We start from the raw sequence: 20080 nt of genomic DNA, 5'->3' as shown, positions 1-20080 counted from the left end.
TTTTTTTTTTTTTTTTTTTTTCTCTCTTAAGCAGAATTTAAATTTCCTGAAGTGTAATAAGTCATTTCCTTCACTATGTCTGCCTTGGTGTCCGAAGAAAATTCCCAAGCGCTCTTTACAAAGGTGGTAGAAGCCTGAGACATTCAACTCCTTTAAAGTTTTGTGACTTCCGGCCGGGCGCCGTGGCTCAAGCCTGTAATCCTAGCACTTTGGGAGGCCGAGACGGGTGGATCACAAGGTCAGGAGATCGAGACCATCCTGGCTAACACGGTGAAACCCCGTCTCTACTAAAAAAATACAAAAAACTAGCCGGGCGAGGTGGCGGGCGCCTGTAGTCCCAGCTACTCGGGAGGCTGAGGCAGGAGAGTGGCGTAAACCTGGGAGGCGGAGCTTGCAGTGAGCTGAGATCCGGCCACTGCACTCCAGCCTGGGCGACAGAGTGGGACTCCGTCTCAAAAAAAAAAAAGTTTTGTGACTTCCAGCTATTAGTTGTTTGAGTAAAAGTCATTTCTCTGCCCTTCCCATTGTCTGCCCTTCCTGTTGCTTTCCCTTCCCATTGTCCGTCTTCCCGTGGATTCTCAGCCTCAGTTCATACCAGGCCTCTTCATTTCCAACCCCTTTATTCCATTCCCATGACACTCCCCTCTTACTACACTCTCTCTTCCAGTCCTAAAAAGAGAATCACCAGGTGGGACATTTGTTATAGATAGAAAAGGAGGATAAGAATACAGACTGTTTCTTTGGCCTGACTGAGGCCAAAGGAAGGTGGGAAAAGTGGAGAAATATCCATAGAAGTGTCTGCAAAGAGTCAAGAGAAAATGGAGGGTTGAAACATTTGGTTGTGCCTAGGTCAGTGAAAATCGTGGAGGGAAGGAGTATTTTAGTTGAGTCAAAAGGATGTAATGTGGGAAGGAAGAGGAAAAGGTTTGTAGGGAAAGGAAACTGCATGAGTGAGGTGTCTGAGTGGGGACATGTGGACAATGTGGCCTGGCTCAGGCCCTGGCTTTACATGGAGATGTGGTGGGAGGCAAGGTTAGATTGGACCTAGGTAGGAAAGGGTCTTACTTTCCTTTCAGGGAGTTAGATTTTGTTGGAAATAATTTGTCATAACAAATATATAGGATTCTAATTTTCAAAGTGTGTGGTAGAGATAATTTGGGATCCTTGAGAAGAATGGCCCCCTGTTTAGCTTATGAGTAAGCCATCAAATGTGTTCCTTGGTAAACAAATAGTCCAGCAGATATCTATCATTTAGTCAAGCTTGCTTCTCCACATACAGATAGATGTTATTTATAGAAATGGTCAAATGCCTCCATTTACTTGCTCTTTGAAAAACAACAAATGTGGGGATAAATAAAGCCTAACTGTGGTTCCAAAATTAAGGGACAGAAAATTTGAGTCATGTGAAGCATATGTAATCCACTGTTGTTGTAAAGAGCCTATGCAAACTAGGCAGATTGCATGCATAGTAGAGATGGAAGACAGGTAAGTGTGTTGATTGCTCTGCTCCTTGTTCTGTTTACAGAGAGCAGTGAAGTCAGTCTTCTTATCAGTTGCACGTCTGCACATCCGGGTCCCCCAGCCACATGGCCATGGTGTGGAATTTAAAGCTGTGCTGCTGCAAAGACTGGCTTAGAATCTTTGAGGGAGGTAGCTATTTTTCATTTCTGAAAAAATGTATCTTTTAAATGGTTTCCCCCTTGGGAGACAGACTCTTAGAGTAACATCTTGAACCGTGGTGCCTTTCACTCTCCCCAGTTCCCAAAAACCCAGGGCAAACTCATTGAACCCTCGCCAAGTGTGGCTCCCATGATTGTCAGGATTCTAGACTGTGGCTGTGGATTACATTCTCAATTCAGAATTGGGAAATTGGGTACGTTGAGCTCTCGCTACTCCTTTCTTTTTTCCTCTTTTTATGAACGGATTCATGACCTTTCTTCTTGGAGGATGTGTTTCTTCAACTCTCAGTCACAGCATTTCAAATACTACTATCCCTTCTGGATGGGACAACACTGGTAGGTTCTCTTAATATTCAGAATTAGGAGCAGAGGAGGGATTTCCAGATGTGTTCTAGAGGAGGGATTTCCAGATGTGTTCTAGAGGAGGGATTTCCGGATGTGTTCTAGAGGAGGGATTTCCAGATGTGTTCTAGAGGAGGAATTTCCAGATATGTTCTATATCAGGTGAGTTTTAAAAGTCATTTTGAAAGAGACACCTGGAATAGCCTGGAACAGAGACACCTGGAACAGACACCGGAAACAGCCTGGTATGACTCTGGGGCCAGTGATTGGGAAAAGAAAATACAGTTGGTAATAAAAGTGGAGAACGAGGAAAACAAATCCATGGCTTTTTGACATTCTCATGGTCTGTCCTTTTTATAAAATGTTTTTTTTTTTAACATCATAGACCCTGAAGGGGTTCAACTGTCTGGGCATACTTCTTCAGTTTAGGGATGTGGAACACCCAGAAAAGTTCAGGACAGACTGTGGACTGCAGTCCAGGGACAGAGGCGACAGCACTTGCTGAAGGCATTCCAGTAACCAGAGGCAGCATCAGGGCACACACCTCAGTTTTAGTGGCCCCAGAACCACACCAGGCTGTCCCACGGTGTCTCTTTCAAAAATTAAATATCTTACACAGATTTTATCTATAAAGTTAGAAGTTTCCATCATGTGTCAAGATGATTCTTGCATAATATGTTGTGAAATTTTAGTAGCAAATAATTTTCTGTTTTTCTTTCCAAAAGTACATGAGAAACTGCAATGTCCTGTTGCTTATTCAGTTATTCTCTTTAGCATACTTAATTAAAATGGTTTTAATTTTAGAAAATATGATTGGCCATTGTTTGGGTAAATTTTTAGGGGAAAAATGTTTTTTGTAAAGATGGCAAGGTTTCTAAGCCATAATGACTTATGCTTTTCCTTGATCTTAGACTTAGATTTCTATCATTGGTGTAGCAATTGTTGCTCTCTCTGTCTCTTTCTTTAGTTACTCCTGCCTCAGTAACTCAAGAGATGGAGTGAAAGGTTACTCTGGATTCTTACCTGTGGAACTGTCCACATCAGTACTAATGATCTCATCTGAGTTTTCTTCTTGCAGGGTTTTCCAGGACTGGGGCAGCCTGGTGAAGTAATAGATTTGATATTAATTTTTATTTACATAACACCTCACTTGAGGAACACAGAGCAGTCTATGGGCATTATTTTAATAGCCCAGGAGGAGTTAAGCAAGCCTGGAGAGCTGAACAATAAAGTCCTGTTATTCTAAGCGTTATTTAATATTTTTATGATTTGTCCTTCAAAGAATTCTTGGCCTTCGGGTAAGCGATGAACTGCAAGTGGGAGAATGAACTGTTAGCTCAGTCTCTCTCACACCCTGAAGAGTGTACACGTGACTTGTGTATTGAATCAGCCTATAGGTCTCTTTAAACTGGGTGGTGGCTTTAAACCACAGAGAGGTTGCTTCTTCCCAGAGGATATTGCCTGTGCTGGTTGGTCCCCATTGTTTAAGTTGGATGCGTGCTAATGTGCTGTCACGGCATTCTGGACGAATGCTGGGGAGACTGTATTTGCTCATGACATCAGATGTGAGTCTTGAACTTGTTTTATTTATTTCTTTGGCCTCTTTGCTTTTGGTCACATCCTAGTCTAATGACCGAACAAGGGCAACTGTGCTCTTTTCTAGACTGATGTCTGTTTGTAAAGAACAATTTTCACAGTTTTGTATTTTTCTCTGTTGTTAACAACCCCGAAACAGAAACGAAAGCTTTTTATCATGGGAGGAGGGGTATCGACTTCGCTTCCATCCCATTCACCATTCACTCTGAATATCTGTGGTTTGTTTTAAACCGAGTGCCAGTGCCTCTTCTTGGAGGTATAAATTTGCGCAGGGTCTGGCAGACGCTGCAGACAGGATGTTGACTCTTGAGTGTCTTGACTGACTGGGAGGCCCAATGGAGGTGCTGCATGGCTCCAGGCAATCTGTGCCTCTAGCCAAGGCCTCTAAAACCCAAAGTTTTAAAGTGCTTGCTTAAGATTTTGGGGGCTGATTCACCTAAAGGGATCGAAAAATTACATTTTTTTTTTTTTTCCTCTGAAGGACCAAGCACAGAAGCTGTGCCAGTGGTTTCCCTGTTAACTCCTGACTGGCCTAACTTTTGCTTCTCAGACTTAGAATTCCTAATCACCTGGTAGGTGCCACTCGGGATGGTCTTCTGCCTCTGGTTAGTTCTGAGCTTGTTTTCTCACTGGTGCAGCAGGACCTTAGACCAAAATGACCTCCAGCATCCTGTGAGTCTTGGATCTCTGTGAGATCCGACAGTCACCCTTGCCCCATGGACACCTTCGGGTTACTTTGTCTGTTCCACAGTTATTGGGTACCTAATCTCTGCAAGCCATCAGGAGTCCTTGAGTATTACCTTATTCAAGGCATTCAAAGAAGATGCCTCCGATAGACCAAATGGCCTTTGCAGGAGAGCTTGTGTCCACTGTTAGTGAATTCCTACTAAATTCTTGAAAGGTGAGTGGTATTGCCTTCAGCGTGTCACATGTGAGGAATTTGAAGCTCAGAGCATGGATCTTTGTTTGATGAACTTTAAAACTTAAACTTTTTACACTATACCCATGGGTATTTACAAAATACCCATGTAGGAATGATTTTCAAGGAGTAAAGATGGGAGAACATATTTTCTAATCCATCCAGCATTTATGGAGATCCTGTTAGAGCTCTGGATAATAATCTAGTGTCAAAAGCAGTAGTTCATTTTCACTACCAATTTTGAGAAGATTGGCATGAAAACCTAAAGCTAATTATAATGTAGAAGTAAGTGCTTCATGGAGATGAGAGAACCCGCTTAGAACACAAGTGTCTGTTTTAGAATTAGATTATTTTATAGCAGAATGCTTGTAAAACACAAGCATTTTTATTTTTATATGAAATAAAATATAGCTTCTGCTTCCAAGAAGATGTGAACATAGTAAAAATCAGAATTAAGTCATATGAAACTGTCTCTGCCTTTTGAAAATCCAGATGATTCCAAGCCAAAACATTTTTTTTTGGCAAAGAAATATAAGAAGTTTTTAAAAACAATAGACGCAGAGAATCTCCAGTGCTTATAAAGTGACTACTGTAATTGGGAGGTGAAATGGGAATAATGATTAAGTGCTTGCTTTCTTTGGATGTCTCCGTTCGCCTAAGTGAGCATAATTTAGGTGACTGTGTGAGCATCTGTGTGGCAGCTGCTGGTGCTACAAGTTAATGCCAGAGAAGACAAAATAGTTGGCACACAGATTCTAATTTCATTATTGTACCACGAGCCAGAAAAAATAGGAGTTTATATTCTTTTGAAGTGGGAAAATGTTGTCTGTTTTTTTCTTGGGTTTCACACACTTGAACACACAAAGTATCCTCAAGATATTTGTAAGCATTGTCTAACAACTTAGATTATAAGCTGATTTGTTTGTGCTACTGTAAAAAAACAAATCAAACTAGGTGAATTTTATCTGCTGGTGAAATCAGGATTCCATTTTTTTTTTTTTTTTAATTTCTAAGGTAGACTCCCAGCTAACTTGAAAATGTCCTGTAAGCATTTAAAGGAGGGGTTACTGAAGTGTTTACATAAAGTTTGATTGGAACACAGCCATGCCCACTCATTTACATATTGTTTTTGACAGGCTGCTTTCCAGCTAAGTGGGTCCACAGAGTTGAATAGCAATAGAGTCCTTTTGGCCTGCAATCCTAATATAGTTACAGTTTGGCCCTTTGTAGAAAAGGTTTGCTAGCCCTCGATTTAAAGTATTGACTGATAGTAGCTTCCTATTGGATGTCATTTTGCAAGGTGCCAGAAGGCCTGCTTGGCCACTAGGACAGCTCCCCACCTCAGACAACATGTCTTGATCCTCCAGGGTTAGAACGACTGGTGAAGGAGAAAATGTCTTGAAAAACCATTTGAAAAGAATGGAGGGCTTTCTCCTCCAGAGGAATCATTTTTCTTCTTCTAAGTGAGATGGCCAACCCAGCTGATGGGTTGAAGTCCTTCTAATTTTAGCTTTCTTTGGTTAAGTGGCATTTATCTCAAAGATAACTTATTTGAAGGGCTGTCATGTGGAAGAGGCCATGGGGAACCAAATTAGGATTAATGTGTGCAAGTTACTGTGAGGCCAGATTTCAGCTCAATAAAAAATAGTACTTGCTGGGAACTGCCATAGCTATCATGTGCTTTTGTGGGTAATGAGCTGCCCGTCACTAGAGATTTTCAAATAAAGGTTACACGACCACTTGATACGTGGAATGCAAACAGTGGATGAGAGATGGTTGTGTTTGAAAACCTCTAGGGCCCCATTCCAACCTTGACATGGGAATGGCTTCTTTGGTTAAAGTTCTTTGTTTCCAAGCTCAGTTTATGACCACAATTTTAGTATGTTGAGGGTCTTAGAGAGGCATCTTGGGATGATTTTCTGAAAATATAATATTAGCCAAACCAAAGCAGTATAAAGAGAGACAAGCTTTTCTGGTGGGCAAAGATGGTATAAAAAAGGCTGGCCCAGAGCCTCTCTCCCCTTTGGCCACTCTAGTCATGGAGTGGCGTCAGAAGGGCACTGCTTCTTGTCAGCCTCACAGATGACTGGCTCTCTTCAGCTACTGCTACCATTTTTGCTTTCTGCCTAGTCTCCTGGAAAGAGGAAGGACCTGGCTGGGGGCCTATCGCAGATGTAGCAATCAAAACTGTGTGTGTCCTGCAATTTGTCAGAGACTTCAGGTTGAGATCCTGCAGTGAAGGGCAGGTCTGGATGAAGCCATACTGTCTCTGTGCAGTTCTGCCATCATAGCACAAAAGCAGCCATAGACAGTACAGAAATGAATGAGGGTGGCTGTGTTCCAGTAAAACTTTATTTACAAAAGCAGGCAGCGAGCTGGATTGGGTCCCTGAACTGTAGCTTGCTGACTGCTGATAGAGACTCGGGGTGAAAGTTAGAAGTGTATAGAAAATATCAGTTTCAATTCTCTTATGTTTTGGAAAAAAGGTGAAATGGCATGTCCAGAGTCACACCGTGGTTGGGCTGGGATTGTAAACCAGGATGTACTTTTAGTCTAGGGCTTATTTTGTGATACCACATAACCTCGGCTGTGTGGTCAGGTGATAGCATTTGGTTTTTAAGAGAAGGCCATGTGAATGAAAGAAAGCTCCATCCCCAGTGGCTGCTCCAGGTGGTCTATGAATAGAGACAGTGAGAGCCCAAGGGTGTTATTTTTAGGGAGGCAACCCTTTATCCCTGTGACCTGGCTTACCCCTTTAAAGATGGGCCCTGTTCACAGGAAAACAAAATATATGTTGCCTAAATACTTATGGAGAAATAGTGCCCTGGAGTTGTGAAAAAGAAATGGGCTCCCGCAGCTGCGTCACAGCATTTGATCACTTCAGCCGAGAGTGCCAGGAGATTTGAGACAGATGTTTTCAGACATGCCGCATGCCTAAAACATTTCCAGGGGTCGGGCTGCAAATAGTGACTTAATAAGTGGAGAAACAGGGAAAGTATGCAAGTTGAGGACACAAGAGTTTATTCACCGCTAGGTGCACGGCCAACCCCTTTGCATTACATCTGCCTGTCAGGGTTGGCTCTTTAATCTGTCGTGCCCTCGGTATTGCTCTTTGTCTGCCCGTGAATAAAGTGCAGCATTGTGGTTAGTAATCCCACTCCAGTGACTCGACTTCAAATGTGGTTTTGGAGTGCATCCCAGAGTTCTGTTTGCTAAGCTTCCTACTCCTGTTTCAGAGACACCACTGAATACAGAGCAGCGAGCACTGAAGGCTTCCCTCTTTCCTTAAACCTGTCGGGTTGTGGGCTCTCTCTTTCCCCCTCTTGCTCCTTTCTTTTCTTTTCTTCTGTTTTTTTAAACCTTCCAAGGCAAGTTCATGGATACTAAGCTGATGTGTTTGTTGTTTTTTTTCTCCCTGCCTCCGCTCCTAGTGAGTAACCACACTGGCCGCATCAAGGTGGTCTTTACTCCGAGCATCTGTAAAGTGACCTGCACCAAGGGCAGCTGTCAGAACAGCTGTGAGAAGGGGAACACCACCACTCTCATTAGTGAGAATGGTCATGCTGCCGACACCCTGACGGCCACGAACTTCCGAGTGGGTGAGTTCCTCCACGGTCCCTAACTGTCCTTACTGAGTCGAGTTTTATGAGATTGTAGCATTTAGACACCCCCTTCATTCACACGGCTCTCTGCTTCAATGGATGTCTGTCTATGAGTACGAATATGTTTCTTTCATGGGATCTTTTAAATTACTTTCGGAATAATTTTTAACCTGATTTTTGGTTTCTTAGGGGAATGGCAACTAGAATATTTTCCCTTATTGCTTAGCATTTACGCAGCCGTGTGGTAATGGGAATATATACAGTAGAAGAAAAGAGAGTAGGTTTTAGATTTAGACCCTAAGGCATGACTTGTGCTGATAAGCTTCAAATTTTATCAGCCTAGTGATAAGTGGAATTTGTATTAGATTTGACTCATGTAATAAATTTTGGAAGGTGGTGATGAAATTTGGAGTTTTTACTTCGAAAATAGCCAAGTTCTAAAACAAAACTCCAAGAATTGTCAAAAACCTGTACTTGGTTGTAGAAAGGGATACAGAGTTGCATCTTTTGCCACGTTTCTGCTCCGTCTCACAAGACTGAATATAAATTGATATATAACGTGGATTTTGGGAAGACAGACTGGTAGATTACTCTCAGTACTCCTTTAAGTTAATTTAAATATGAACTAGGAGTTGCTGTCTGCAAGAAACCCTTGTTGGTTCGTTTTGAATTTTTGTTTTTTACTTTTTTGCAAATGGAGAAAGCATTGCGGTCCACGGAATGCTGTCATGTTGCCATGTTGTCATGCAATACAGTATTTTTGTCACAGAAAAATGTCTTTTATTATTTTTTGACCAATTATGGTTTGCATGTGTACTCATAATCGCAGACACCCACGTTACTTTCTGAGTTACTCACAAGAATAACCCAAATGTCAGACGGATAATAACACTGGCTAGATCTGGTCTTTTTATGGAATATTGCTGTTTAGTCTTGGAAGTGTGTGTCTGGGGGTGGTGGTAGGAGAAGGGGTGTCTATTTCAAACTGATTTACATCAAGACAAAATAAAGGGACAGCCTGAAGTTCTTATTAGCTCTTTGATTATTCCTTTGCTTTATTGTAACTCCCAATCCTTAGGAGGTCAAAGCATATTTTTGATCGTCTGTACTTGGAAAAAATATGTGCCCATAGATACGATTTAAAAGGGCATTGTGAGTTTCCTGGCTATGATAGGGGTACCCTGGGCATAGTTTTTAAAAGAATTTAGCTGTTAGGTGCCAAATGGTACATTGTGCTTTGCAGGGCAGGGAGCCAAGTCTAATGGGAAGTGAACTGATGATCAGGAAACTGGATTCTGGTCCCGGTCCTGCCACTAACTAGCTAACCCATAGGGCATGCCAGTTAATATTTCTGGGCCTCAGTTTTTCTCATTCATAAAACAAATGGGATTGTATTTAATGACCTCTAAAATTTAGTCCATCTCTAAGATCATATGACTTTTTATCAGCAATAAGTAATACTATTTTCTGGCTTTTCTTGGAGGTCTACAGACAAGGAAGGGAAAGGCAAAGGCAATTCCAGTAGACTATCATGAGTCTTATGGCTTTTCCCCACTTTATCTTTCTTGGTTGCCTTCCTTCCTTACTGCTCCTTTCCCTACTTGTGTTTATTGTAAATCTTTACAGTCTAACAATGACAAAATAATCAAATGGGTGGTAATTTTTTGGCTTCCAGTGTATTCATTTTGAAACTAAATATTTTGAAGGCTTTGAGAAACAGAGGAAGTCTACTTGTCGAAACACGCCGCACACTTTCCTTCCTGGCACTGAACCAGATGTTTAGGAACAGAATATACATAGCCTATTCAAAATGCAAAATGAAGCAAAATTATTTACAAAAGCATTTCAAAAGCAGAACTCCACTCTCCATATAGGGTTGGCAGAGCAGTTTAATTTTTTAAAAAGTAGAGGATGGGGTGAGAGGGGCCCATAGTAATAAATAGTTTCACACTGGAAATTGTGGGAAACACGTCATTTATATTCTGACCTATTTCCCTCTCCTGTTTACATTTTATTTCAAATATTGGATAGTTTGAGGGATAATTTTTGTGATATTTCTTTCTTTAAGAATGGCAATTTTGTAGAACTTATAGCCTGTGATCTGTTGAAAATACAGAAAATTAAAAAATTTTATGCATGTATCTTTTGGGACTTTACTGGTTTAGTATAATTTTACTATTTACAAAAGTGGTTTTCTGATTTTTTTCTTCTCTCTTTATATTTGTTTATAGTATACTAAATCTTTTGACAAAAAAGACGTATTTGGAAAATAGTTTAAAGTTTGGGGAAAATTCAAAATTTACTGTCACTTGTCAGCTACTCCCTTTGATCTTTAATATTTGTCAGTACTTAAAGGTGAGGGCTGGCAAACTTTTTGTAAAGGCCCAGATAGTATAAGATATGTTTTAGACTTTGTGGGCCATACAGTTTCTGTTACAGCTACTCAAGTCTGCCATTGTAGTGTGAAAGCAGCCAGAGACAATCTGAACAAGAATAGGTGTGGCCATGTTACAAAAACATTTGTTGGGCTGAATTTGGCTTGAATGCCATACTCTAAGGAGTCAACATAATCCAGAGAAAATTATATGAACTTCATAATCAGTTTTGATAATCAGCACAACAGAAATAATTTCCAACATTTGCATGGTGATTTACAGTTGTTTTTTTTTTTTTGGATGTGGAATAGACATGATCATCACCATTTTTTCAATACAGAAACTTAGGTTCAGAGTGTTAATTAAGTGAGCTTGCTTTAGTTTCTTGGCAAGCCAGTTAGCTATGCCTAGAATCTAGATATCCTTATGCCATCTGTTTTCTTACCTGCCTGGAGTCTGACCATGATGTATAGGAGGGACAAGGTGAAGGACCTCATGGAGTTGTGTCTTGTGGGAAGCCTGGCTGGAATAACAGAGAGAGAGAAAGCAACTGAGAGTCCAGCATACTGGGGCTGAAATCCTGGGGTAACATTGGCTGTATGTGCTCTTTGGGCCCAGCTCACCTCCTCCATACAGTGCAGGTCCTAATAGATATGTGGAGGTTGTTCATTTACAGGCTTGTGGGATAATTCCTTCCTTCCTTCATGCCGCTCCTGTGTTGGTCTTCTGGTCTGTGATGAGGGTGAGTCTGGGCTTTCCAGATGTGAAAGGCAGCAGGTATTTTCTCATGACTATTGAGCATGCAGTCTCTGTTCTTGAGTATTCAGTGGGAGAAATAATAAGTATAACTTTCGCTTAATGTGACTCTAAAAGTGAGGCCCAAATGAATATGATATCCAAAGGAAGCACTCTGAGATTCTAGAAAAGCCCATTTTTATGGATAGTGATTTTGGTATGGTTTAACAGAATAGTTACTTTAAATGGTATTTCCTATGAAGCAGGTTTCTAATGATAATGAGGGTTTTTTTTTTTTTTTTTTTTTTAAACATATCCCTCGTTGGGTGGGCCAGCAGGTTCACCGTTGTTGTTTTAATGGATTCTTAACATTTTATAGGGCTAAAATGCAGATGACCTTCTAGGATTTTTAAATGGTTTATAAAGCCTTAAGTTCCTCTGACAAGAAGAACATATAAATTCATGTTGTCACAACTAGAATATTTCAAACGCAATAATACTGTCACTTGGTATAACTTATTTGTGGAGACATTGAAAAGCAGTCACGATGGTCAAAAAAACACATTTGGTTTATGTGATTCTGCTTTCTCTGAGTTACAAAAGACTCATGTTCAATTAGCGCCCATTGAATAATTATAAAAAACATTTGACCATTTAAAAAGTATGTTCTCATACATGATTTCATTTGATGCTTACTATCTCTTAGGCACATGGTAGTATCCATAATTTGCAAATATGAGCACTGAGGCTTTACTGGCTTGATTAAAGATTATTTCAGCCAGGTTTTCTTATCCTAAGTCACAATACCTCTGACTCTCCCATGTTGCCTCCTATGACCATATATTAAGTGACTATGTATAAAACATGGTAGTAGATTTTCTAAGATAAACAAATCATAAAACTGCCTTCTAAGAGCTTATACTTTGAGGAGGAGATGAAGGGTATATGTAAATAACGCTAAATTAAGGTAGAGAGCTGCTAGCAGGCACCCAGAGAAGGGAAATAACACTTCCAGCTGAGGGAGGATGCTTAGAGAGAAAAGAGATGGCATGCAGTTTTTATGTTTGGTTCACCTTGCTGTCCCTGTCTCGCAAGCATATTGTCTCATGGTGAAGGGCTGATAGATAAATGCAGATGGCCTGATTGTGGAATGAAGGGAGATGTGGAACTTGAAACATTGGTAAGTTCCAAAATAAAGATGGATGGGGGAGTAGAGCGAAGAGAGAAGCAAAGTTGACACGGGAAGGAAGAATTTACCCCCCTAGAATTGGGCATGGAGATGAGAAGGCAGAGGTGGTTTCTGGGAATTGGGAACAGTTTCACTTAAATGTGGGACACATGAAAAATAATAATGGTAGATGACAAGTTGGGAAGGCAGATTGGTGCAAGGCTGTGGAACACCTTGAATTTCAAGCTTGGGCATTTGGATTTTACTCTTTGAGAATTTACTAAAGTTCTCTGAAAGAAGTTGATACTTGTCATTTTGAAAAAGAGAGAAGTGCTTTCAGTTTCTTAGCTAGGAAACTCATGTTTTAAGAGGCTAAATAAGTTTCTGAATAAATGACAACCTCTGGCCTCCTGTAGCTGTTCTGGGGCTTGTCTGATGCTCTGCACTGAAAATCTTCCCAGAGATTTCGCAAAACCAGCCTAATACTGAGGTGCTGGGATGAAGAACAGAAACAGTTCGTGCTGCTAAGCTGACTGTGTAGGTTCTGCTCACAAGGAGGGAAGAAAATTTTCTCTCGTTGAGGCATTAAATAAACTGACATAACTGCTCAAGGGGGCAAGTATATAGTTTTTTCTGGAAGCTTAGTTCAGTCACTGAGTTTCTCATCCTTTGCCATTCATCATTGTTTGGATTCCTTGATGTTTGTCTCACACAGAAACAAATCAAAATGCCATCGTGTCACCCTTTCACTGGAGAATATATTTTCCCCTTAATATATTGTGCAGGTATATCTCAGGTTTTAAAAGATGTTTCAATACAATACTAAAAGAAAGTGGTTACTTTTCCTTCAGGCAATTTAGAATGCCTAAGAACTTGTCAAAGAAACCACTTCCACATACATTTAGCCATATCAAAGAATTTTCTTTTCTAATACTGAATAGTCATAATGTAGAGCATTTTCCTTTTATTTATTTTATTAATTAATTAATTTTTTTTGGTTTTTTTTTGTTGTTTTTTTTTTGTTTGTTTTTTGAGACAGAGTTTTACTCTTGTTGCCCAGGCTGGAGTGTAGTGGCGTCATCTTGGCTCATTGCAACCTCCGCCCTCTGGGTTCAAGCGATTCTCCTGCCTCAGCCTCTCGAGTAGCTGGGATTACAGGCACCTGCCACCATACACAGCTAATTTTTTGTATTTTTAGTAGAGATGGGGTTTCGCTATGTTGGACAGGCTGATCTTGAACTCCTGACCTCAAGTGATCCACCCGCCTCAGCCTCTCAAAGTCAGGATTACAGATGTGAGCCACCATTCCCAGTCTTTTCATTTTTATTTTATTTGAGCTATAGACCACCTTTAAAAGGCTAGTATTAGGAACAGTTACTCATTTAACATGCATTTATTGAGCACATACTATGTGCCAGGTATGGGTTCAGGCAATAGCAGTGAACTAAATAAAAGTCCTTGCCCTCCTCTAGCATTACAAAAACATAGTGTGGCTACAACATGGATGAACCTCAAAGATGTTATGCTAAGGCAAATAAACCAGTCACAAAAAAACAAATACAGTATGAGTCCATTTATATGTGATGCCTAGAGTAGTCAAGTTCAAAGAGAAAGTAGAATGGTGGTTACCAGGGGTCATAGGGATGGAATGGGGAGTTGTTTAATGGGTATAGAGTTTCAGTTTTGCAAAATGAAAAAGTTCTGGAGATTTGATACGAATAATGTGAATGTACTTAGCACTACTGAACCACAGCACTTAAGAATAGTGAAGATGGTACATATTACATGTATTTTACCACAATTATAAAAACACATTTTAAGAATATAGTATATGTGTACACTACTGTCAAACGGATACTACCAAAAATATACTGTAAGAAACATTATGGATGAACTAATTGTCAGGAAGTGATAGATACTCTCAGAGAAAACAAAGCTGAGAAGGGGATTGGAGAATGGTGAGTCTTGGTGGAAGGCGTGGTTGCTATTTTACAGAATTCAGGGAAGGAAGGGCTCTCTGATGAGATAACACTGGAGCAGGGGCCTGATGAAGTGGCGATGGGTGTTGTGAGGACACATCACTTACACTGTCATCAGACTCTGACCGTGCTTTTTTTTTTTGAGACGGAGTCTCGCTCTGTCACCCAGGCTGGAGTGCAGTGGCGTCATCTCGGTTCACTGCAAGCTCCACCTCTCAGGTTCATGCCCTTCTCCTGCCTCAGCCTCCCGAGTAGCTGGGACAAAAGGCATCTGCCACCACGCCCGGCTAATTTTTTGTATTTTTAGTAGAGACAGGGTTTCGCCCTGTTAGCCAGGATGGTCTTGATCTCCTGACCTCGTGATCCGCCCGCCTTGGCCTCCCAAAGTGCTGGGAGACCATGCTTTTTATTTTGTCTAAACCGTGGAGCACCCCCTAAAAAGGCTGACATTTGGAGCATTCTTCCAGACTTTTCCTATCTCCCATCTTGAGTTTGGTTTCATCGACCTGCATTGTATCAGGGCATCGAATTAATATCTGCAGATAAAGCACCTTATACACAGAGGATAGAAGCAACCGAGTCTTGTTCTCTGGGTGAAAAAAGGATACAGTCCTGGAATTCTTGCAGGAGTCTTGGTGATTTATAATAAAAAGTAAAGGTCTTAGATTTTAAAAAAGTTATCAAGAAAGTGGTGTCACCTTTCTTCAGCATTCTTTTTTTTTCTTTTTTCTTTTTTCTTTTTTTTTTTTCTGAGACGGAGTCTCACTCTGTAGCCCAGGCTGGAGTGCAGTGGCACGATCTCGGCTCACTGCAAGCTCCGCCTCCCAGGTTCACGCCATTCTCCTGCCTCAGTCTCCCAAGTAACTGGGACTACAGGCACCCACCACCACGCCCGGCTAATTTTTTTTTTGTATTTTTAGTAGAGATGGGGTTTCACCGTGTTAGCCAGGATGGTGTCGATCTCCTGACCTCGTGATCTGCCCGCCTTAGCCTCCCAAAGTGCTGGGATTACAGGTGTGAGCCACCGCGCCCGGTCTCTTCAGCATTCTTTTATGGAGGGCAGATCACATGAGTTTGGTAGGGAACTTGCTTTTAATTAAGGGAAATCAAATTGGTTCTTGCTTATGAGTGGAGGTGTGGAGTGTGCGTGGTGGCAGTTGGCAGAGGGCAGGAGGACCCTGGGTAGAGGAAGGGGTGCGTGGAAAGGTGATTCCATGGGTTACTTGGAAGAAGAGGGGCAATAGGTTGACCTTAAGAGCCAGAATCAGGAGAGAATAAGGTCCTATTTGGTTGAAGAAGAAGACGACTGAGGCAGAGAGGAGCGTTGGGGCGGGGTGCAAAGTGGTTGTATAAGAACATATATCTGTCGCCAGGACAGTTTTTAAAAAATTAAGCTTAACTAAAAGCGGGTTCTGTGGTTTGCCAAATCTGTGGGAAAGGCACGTGTGATAGATTGCTCCTTTTAAGCCATGCCTGGCCTGTGTCGTGGAAGTGGATGGGGCTCCTTGAAAGGGTTGTGCTAGGCCAGCCTGGAATAAATAACCTTTCAAAATTCCTTGGAGTCTGTAACACAATGTCACAAAGTGTGTATTCTCTTCTAGGCTGTCGACTTGAGCATACGGAGTGATCTTTGGAAAAGCCTAAACTGCTTAGCATAGCATGCAGGGCCCTGCTGCCTGACTCCACGGCATTCACTTTGGCTGTGCCCCTTCTTCCACCCTAATCCTCTACTTCTGCCAGACTGAGCCTCCAGGGATACCAAAGGTCCCCTAGTGCTCCAGGGTGTCTTGTGTTCCTGGGCCTCTGTGCACACTGCTCTCTCTGCCTGGAGGGTACATTTCCCTACTCAGTCTGTTTGGACAATTACCCGCTTCTTTTTCAAGATTCAGCTAAGTGACGATCATGCTACAAAGCCTCATTTCCCTTATTTGTTGACATGCCTGTTTCTTCCACTACACTGTAAACTGATTGGGAACAAAGACTTGTCTACTCCATCTTGGCATCTCCAGTGCCAGCACTGTGCCTCCGCTTTGGAGATGCTGAATGTTGACAATAAATTGTATATTCGGCTGTCTGGGTTGTGAGGTGTGCACAGACCTTACCTGATGCAGCTTCATCGTTAGTTCTCAGGCAAGTAAAATCACAGAAGTAAAATAATTAACTGAGAAGACTATGTCAGAGTTTAGGGGCATAGGAAATAGCATATTCCACTAACCACAAGATGCATGAAAAAGGACACCCTGGTAGCAATTTGCATGGAGCTTTAAGTTTTTAACACTGACTTCACTGTACTTTCTACTCATGGGCAAAGTGCAATTAGATTTCCATACCTTTAGTACGGCTGTTCCTGCTGCACACACTTCCTGCTCCCCACTCTTGCATCCATGTGAATACTGACAGTCTTTTACAGAAGAACCTTAAGTTCCATTTCAAACAGTTCGGACTGTGCTGTTTTTTTTTTTTTCTTTCCTCTTATATCTCTAGTCATTACTGTGTCGTTTGACACTTGGTTGTCTAGCTTCAGGTATGTTGACTGTCTCCAGTACCCTGGATTGGTAATCTCACATCTCTCATAATCTCTCTCATTCTTGACTTCCCTATATGTAAAATGAATTATTTAATGTCCTAACCTTCCTTGGAGGGCTATTCTGGGGGCAGACCGAAGGTGCATATGGACTCCTTGGATTGACTGGAAGACCTTTGTCTCTTTCTGAATATGATAAGTCCTTTCCTGAATTATCAAACTCCATCTTGTGTGCTATGGAGTAGAGGCGTTGAGAGAGTGTGTGCTTATGTCTCCTGGAGCTTGGTGCTCCCTGTACACCCCAGACACAGTGGTTACTTTATTTACTGATCCTAACAGCACAATAGCATCAAGAAGGATATAGAAGGACATTTCTTTACCCCTTCACTTTGGTACTCTGGTAGGAGTGCACAGAAGGCTCTGTACTTGTTTACATTTAAGCTTGCTGTGGGTAGGTTAGACCTTGCACAAAAATGATATCAGGCTTCAATATCATATGGCCAAGACAACATTGTAGCACCATGTCCTCTCTGCCTTGAATCATGCTTCTTCTTGAGTTCACTTGCTTACACAGGAAGCTCTTGCTTGTTGCCAAGCCCTCTGGCAAGGGTAAAAGCATTTAAACAGTGTAATACATTTTGGAACCAAAAGCTGTGGTCAGGAGGAAAAGTAATCATCTTGAATAGATGGGGACATCTCCAGTGATGTATGATTATAACATTTGATCCTACTTTGTGCTATTCACTTTGCTGTCAGTTGTGTAAGTTACCTCTGGTCTCTCCTAGGTTAGAGTAAATTTAAGGAAGCTGGACTTAAAATAGGTATTTGTAACCACATTTATGTGATGCAGTATATACCTGCAACATTTATTGGCATATGAGTTGACCTCAATTTTGCATCTGTTGTATAAAAGTCAAGTATTTGTACCGACTTTTAACTATTAAGAGGTGTGTATATGTGTGTGTGTAAATATGTATTTCTAGGTGGAGAAAGAATAATGAATTTGTCTATTGTTGGAAAGCCTCCTGGAACTAACATACAAATGATGTGAAAATGTTTTTGAGGTCAGCCACATAGTCATCTTCATGCTAAGCAGTCCAGGAAAATAAAATAACTACCAAATGGAGAAGGATAAAGTTAGTGAGCATTTTGTTTAAGATTCATTCTCCAAATTTATATCATAAAGAAAGAAAATAAGAAGAGCCAGATGCCCTTCCATTGCCAATTTAATGTAGTGCTGTCATTGATACTCTTATTAAAACTTGATTTTCTATTTAGTTGAAGGGTATGGCCCTAAGGAATGGTTTACTGTTCAACCTCATTATCTTGAATTTAGACTCATGCAGTACTTACTGAAAGACTGGCATGACTAAGTGTTGGCTTTTCCTGAGATTTTGTTGGGGAGAAAAAAAACTTTATGCAATACAGAGAGATTTCTTCACTCTGAGACCAAACTTCATTCAGATGCCCATCAGATTCAATAAGAATTGGTCTGGATTATGGGGACTTTGTAAGTTTTCCTAGTGCAAACATTCAGCCTCATTTTCATCAGATTCTCCCTAGAAGAGGTAAAAGGAAAACTAGTAATTAAAGTCTACTATAGTGAGGAAAGCAGAACACTGCCCTTCTCCTGGCATGTTAGGAAGCATCCTAGAGCGTTCTTAGCTAAAGTCTTATTTAGGAAGATTAGAATATGTCACTTTTCGCCACTGCAGTGTCCTTTTCTGAAGAAAGGGTGATTTATGAGTCCTCTGGATCTTCTTGTGGTACTAATAACATCTTGAGCCAGCTGTTTTATTGGGTGTTCACAGAGGGTAATTAGAAACATCTGAGAATCCCATAGTGTGCCCAGAAAACCATGACACTATGTGGAAATGAAAAAAAAAATAACTTTAATGACAAAATTGTATATTTGGTAAATAGATGAATTAGTATTGAGCAAAATTTACTTTGTATTATACCATTTTCCAAAAAGAAGCTAAAGTCTAAAGGCTGAAAATATCCTTTTATTGAAATACACTCACTGCAGAAATCATAACCTTATTTGGTAGAAGCCTACTGACTCTGCTGTTCATACAGTAATTATCATTTCCCTTCTGTCAAAGTCTATCATATTTTGGACCATTTTGTGCCAGAAGAAGTATTTCTTCTTTTTACCTGGCAGTTACTTGAAAATTTTAGACTTCTGAAGGATCTCATTTAAGGAAATTAACTCTTAAAAGCACTAAAAGGACTAATAGTGTCCAATTTACCTAATAGTCTATCCTAGAAATCGGGTTGGGGTGTAGGAGTTTGGGCTCTATTTCAACTGGTTATTTGAAATTCGATCTGCTGCAGTGGTGGCTGAGTTTGAAGTATTTGTGGATGCAGCAGCAACAGCCACTAAGTTCTTAGGGCTTGATTTAAATCAGGCACTGTTCTTCTTACTGTCAAGACAAAATCTAGACAAGAAAACCTAACAATTTGGTGATGGCTTGTGAATGGTTCCTTTCATTTTCATTCACAAATAACAAGCCCCTATGAGAAGTCAATATTGAGTCACACTGACATAGCCCAGGCAGACATGGGCAGAGTGGAGGGTAGAAGTCTCCAGTGTCTTTCCAGCCTGTCTTGCTTTGCATGTCCCTATTCAGTATGCCATTTTATTCTCTTTAATCGTTTTAATGGATTCCTCATTGATCACATGTATTAGTCAGTTCTTGCATTGCTATTAAAAACTACCTGAGACTGGGTAGGTTATAAAGAAGAGGTTTAATGAACTCACAGTTCTGCCAGCTGTACAGGAAGCATGGCTGGGGAGGCCTCAGGAAACGTACGATCATGGTGGAAGGCAAAGGGGAAGCAGGCACATCTTACATGGTTGGAGAAGGAGGAGAGAGCGAAGTGGGAGGTGCTACACACTTTTAAACACCCAGATCTTGTGAGAACTCATTGTCACAAGAAGAGCAAAGGGAAGTTCGCCCCCATGATCCAATCACCTCCCACCAGGCCACTCCTACAACACTGGGGATTACAATTTTATATAAGATTTGGGTGGGAACACAAGTCCAAACCATATCATTACAGAGATGAAGTCGTAGCTAATTGTGTGTTTTGCTGGAGGTTATCAGTGGCTTAATGAAGACCCTGGAAGGAGAAGTGAATTCACTCATGTAAAAGTG

At 41.0% G+C, this 20080-nt stretch overlaps 1 protein-coding gene across 11 annotated transcripts in view; it reads left to right on the top strand.

The window, feature by feature from the left end:
• Nucleotides 1–20080, top strand: part of LTBP1 (latent transforming growth factor beta binding protein 1) — a 456087-nt gene that overhangs the window by 179985 nt on the left and 256022 nt on the right. For 6 of the 11 annotated variants that reach the window (XM_017870629.1, XM_017870628.1, XM_017870625.1 and 3 more), the window contains one exon: nt 7968–8135. In XM_017870629.1, the coding sequence (XP_017726118.1) occupies nt 7968–8135 (168 nt within the window). The other 5 variants (XM_017870634.1, XM_017870632.1, XM_017870631.1 and 2 more) reach the window with 2 other exon arrangements.

The sequence above is a fragment of the Rhinopithecus bieti genome, unplaced genomic scaffold (genome assembly GCF_001698545.2).
Source record: "Rhinopithecus bieti isolate Rb0 unplaced genomic scaffold, ASM169854v2 scaffold_5341, whole genome shotgun sequence".
Lineage (NCBI taxonomy): Eukaryota > Metazoa > Chordata > Mammalia > Primates > Cercopithecidae > Rhinopithecus > Rhinopithecus bieti.
This window is presented reverse-complemented; position numbering and strand designations above follow the sequence as displayed.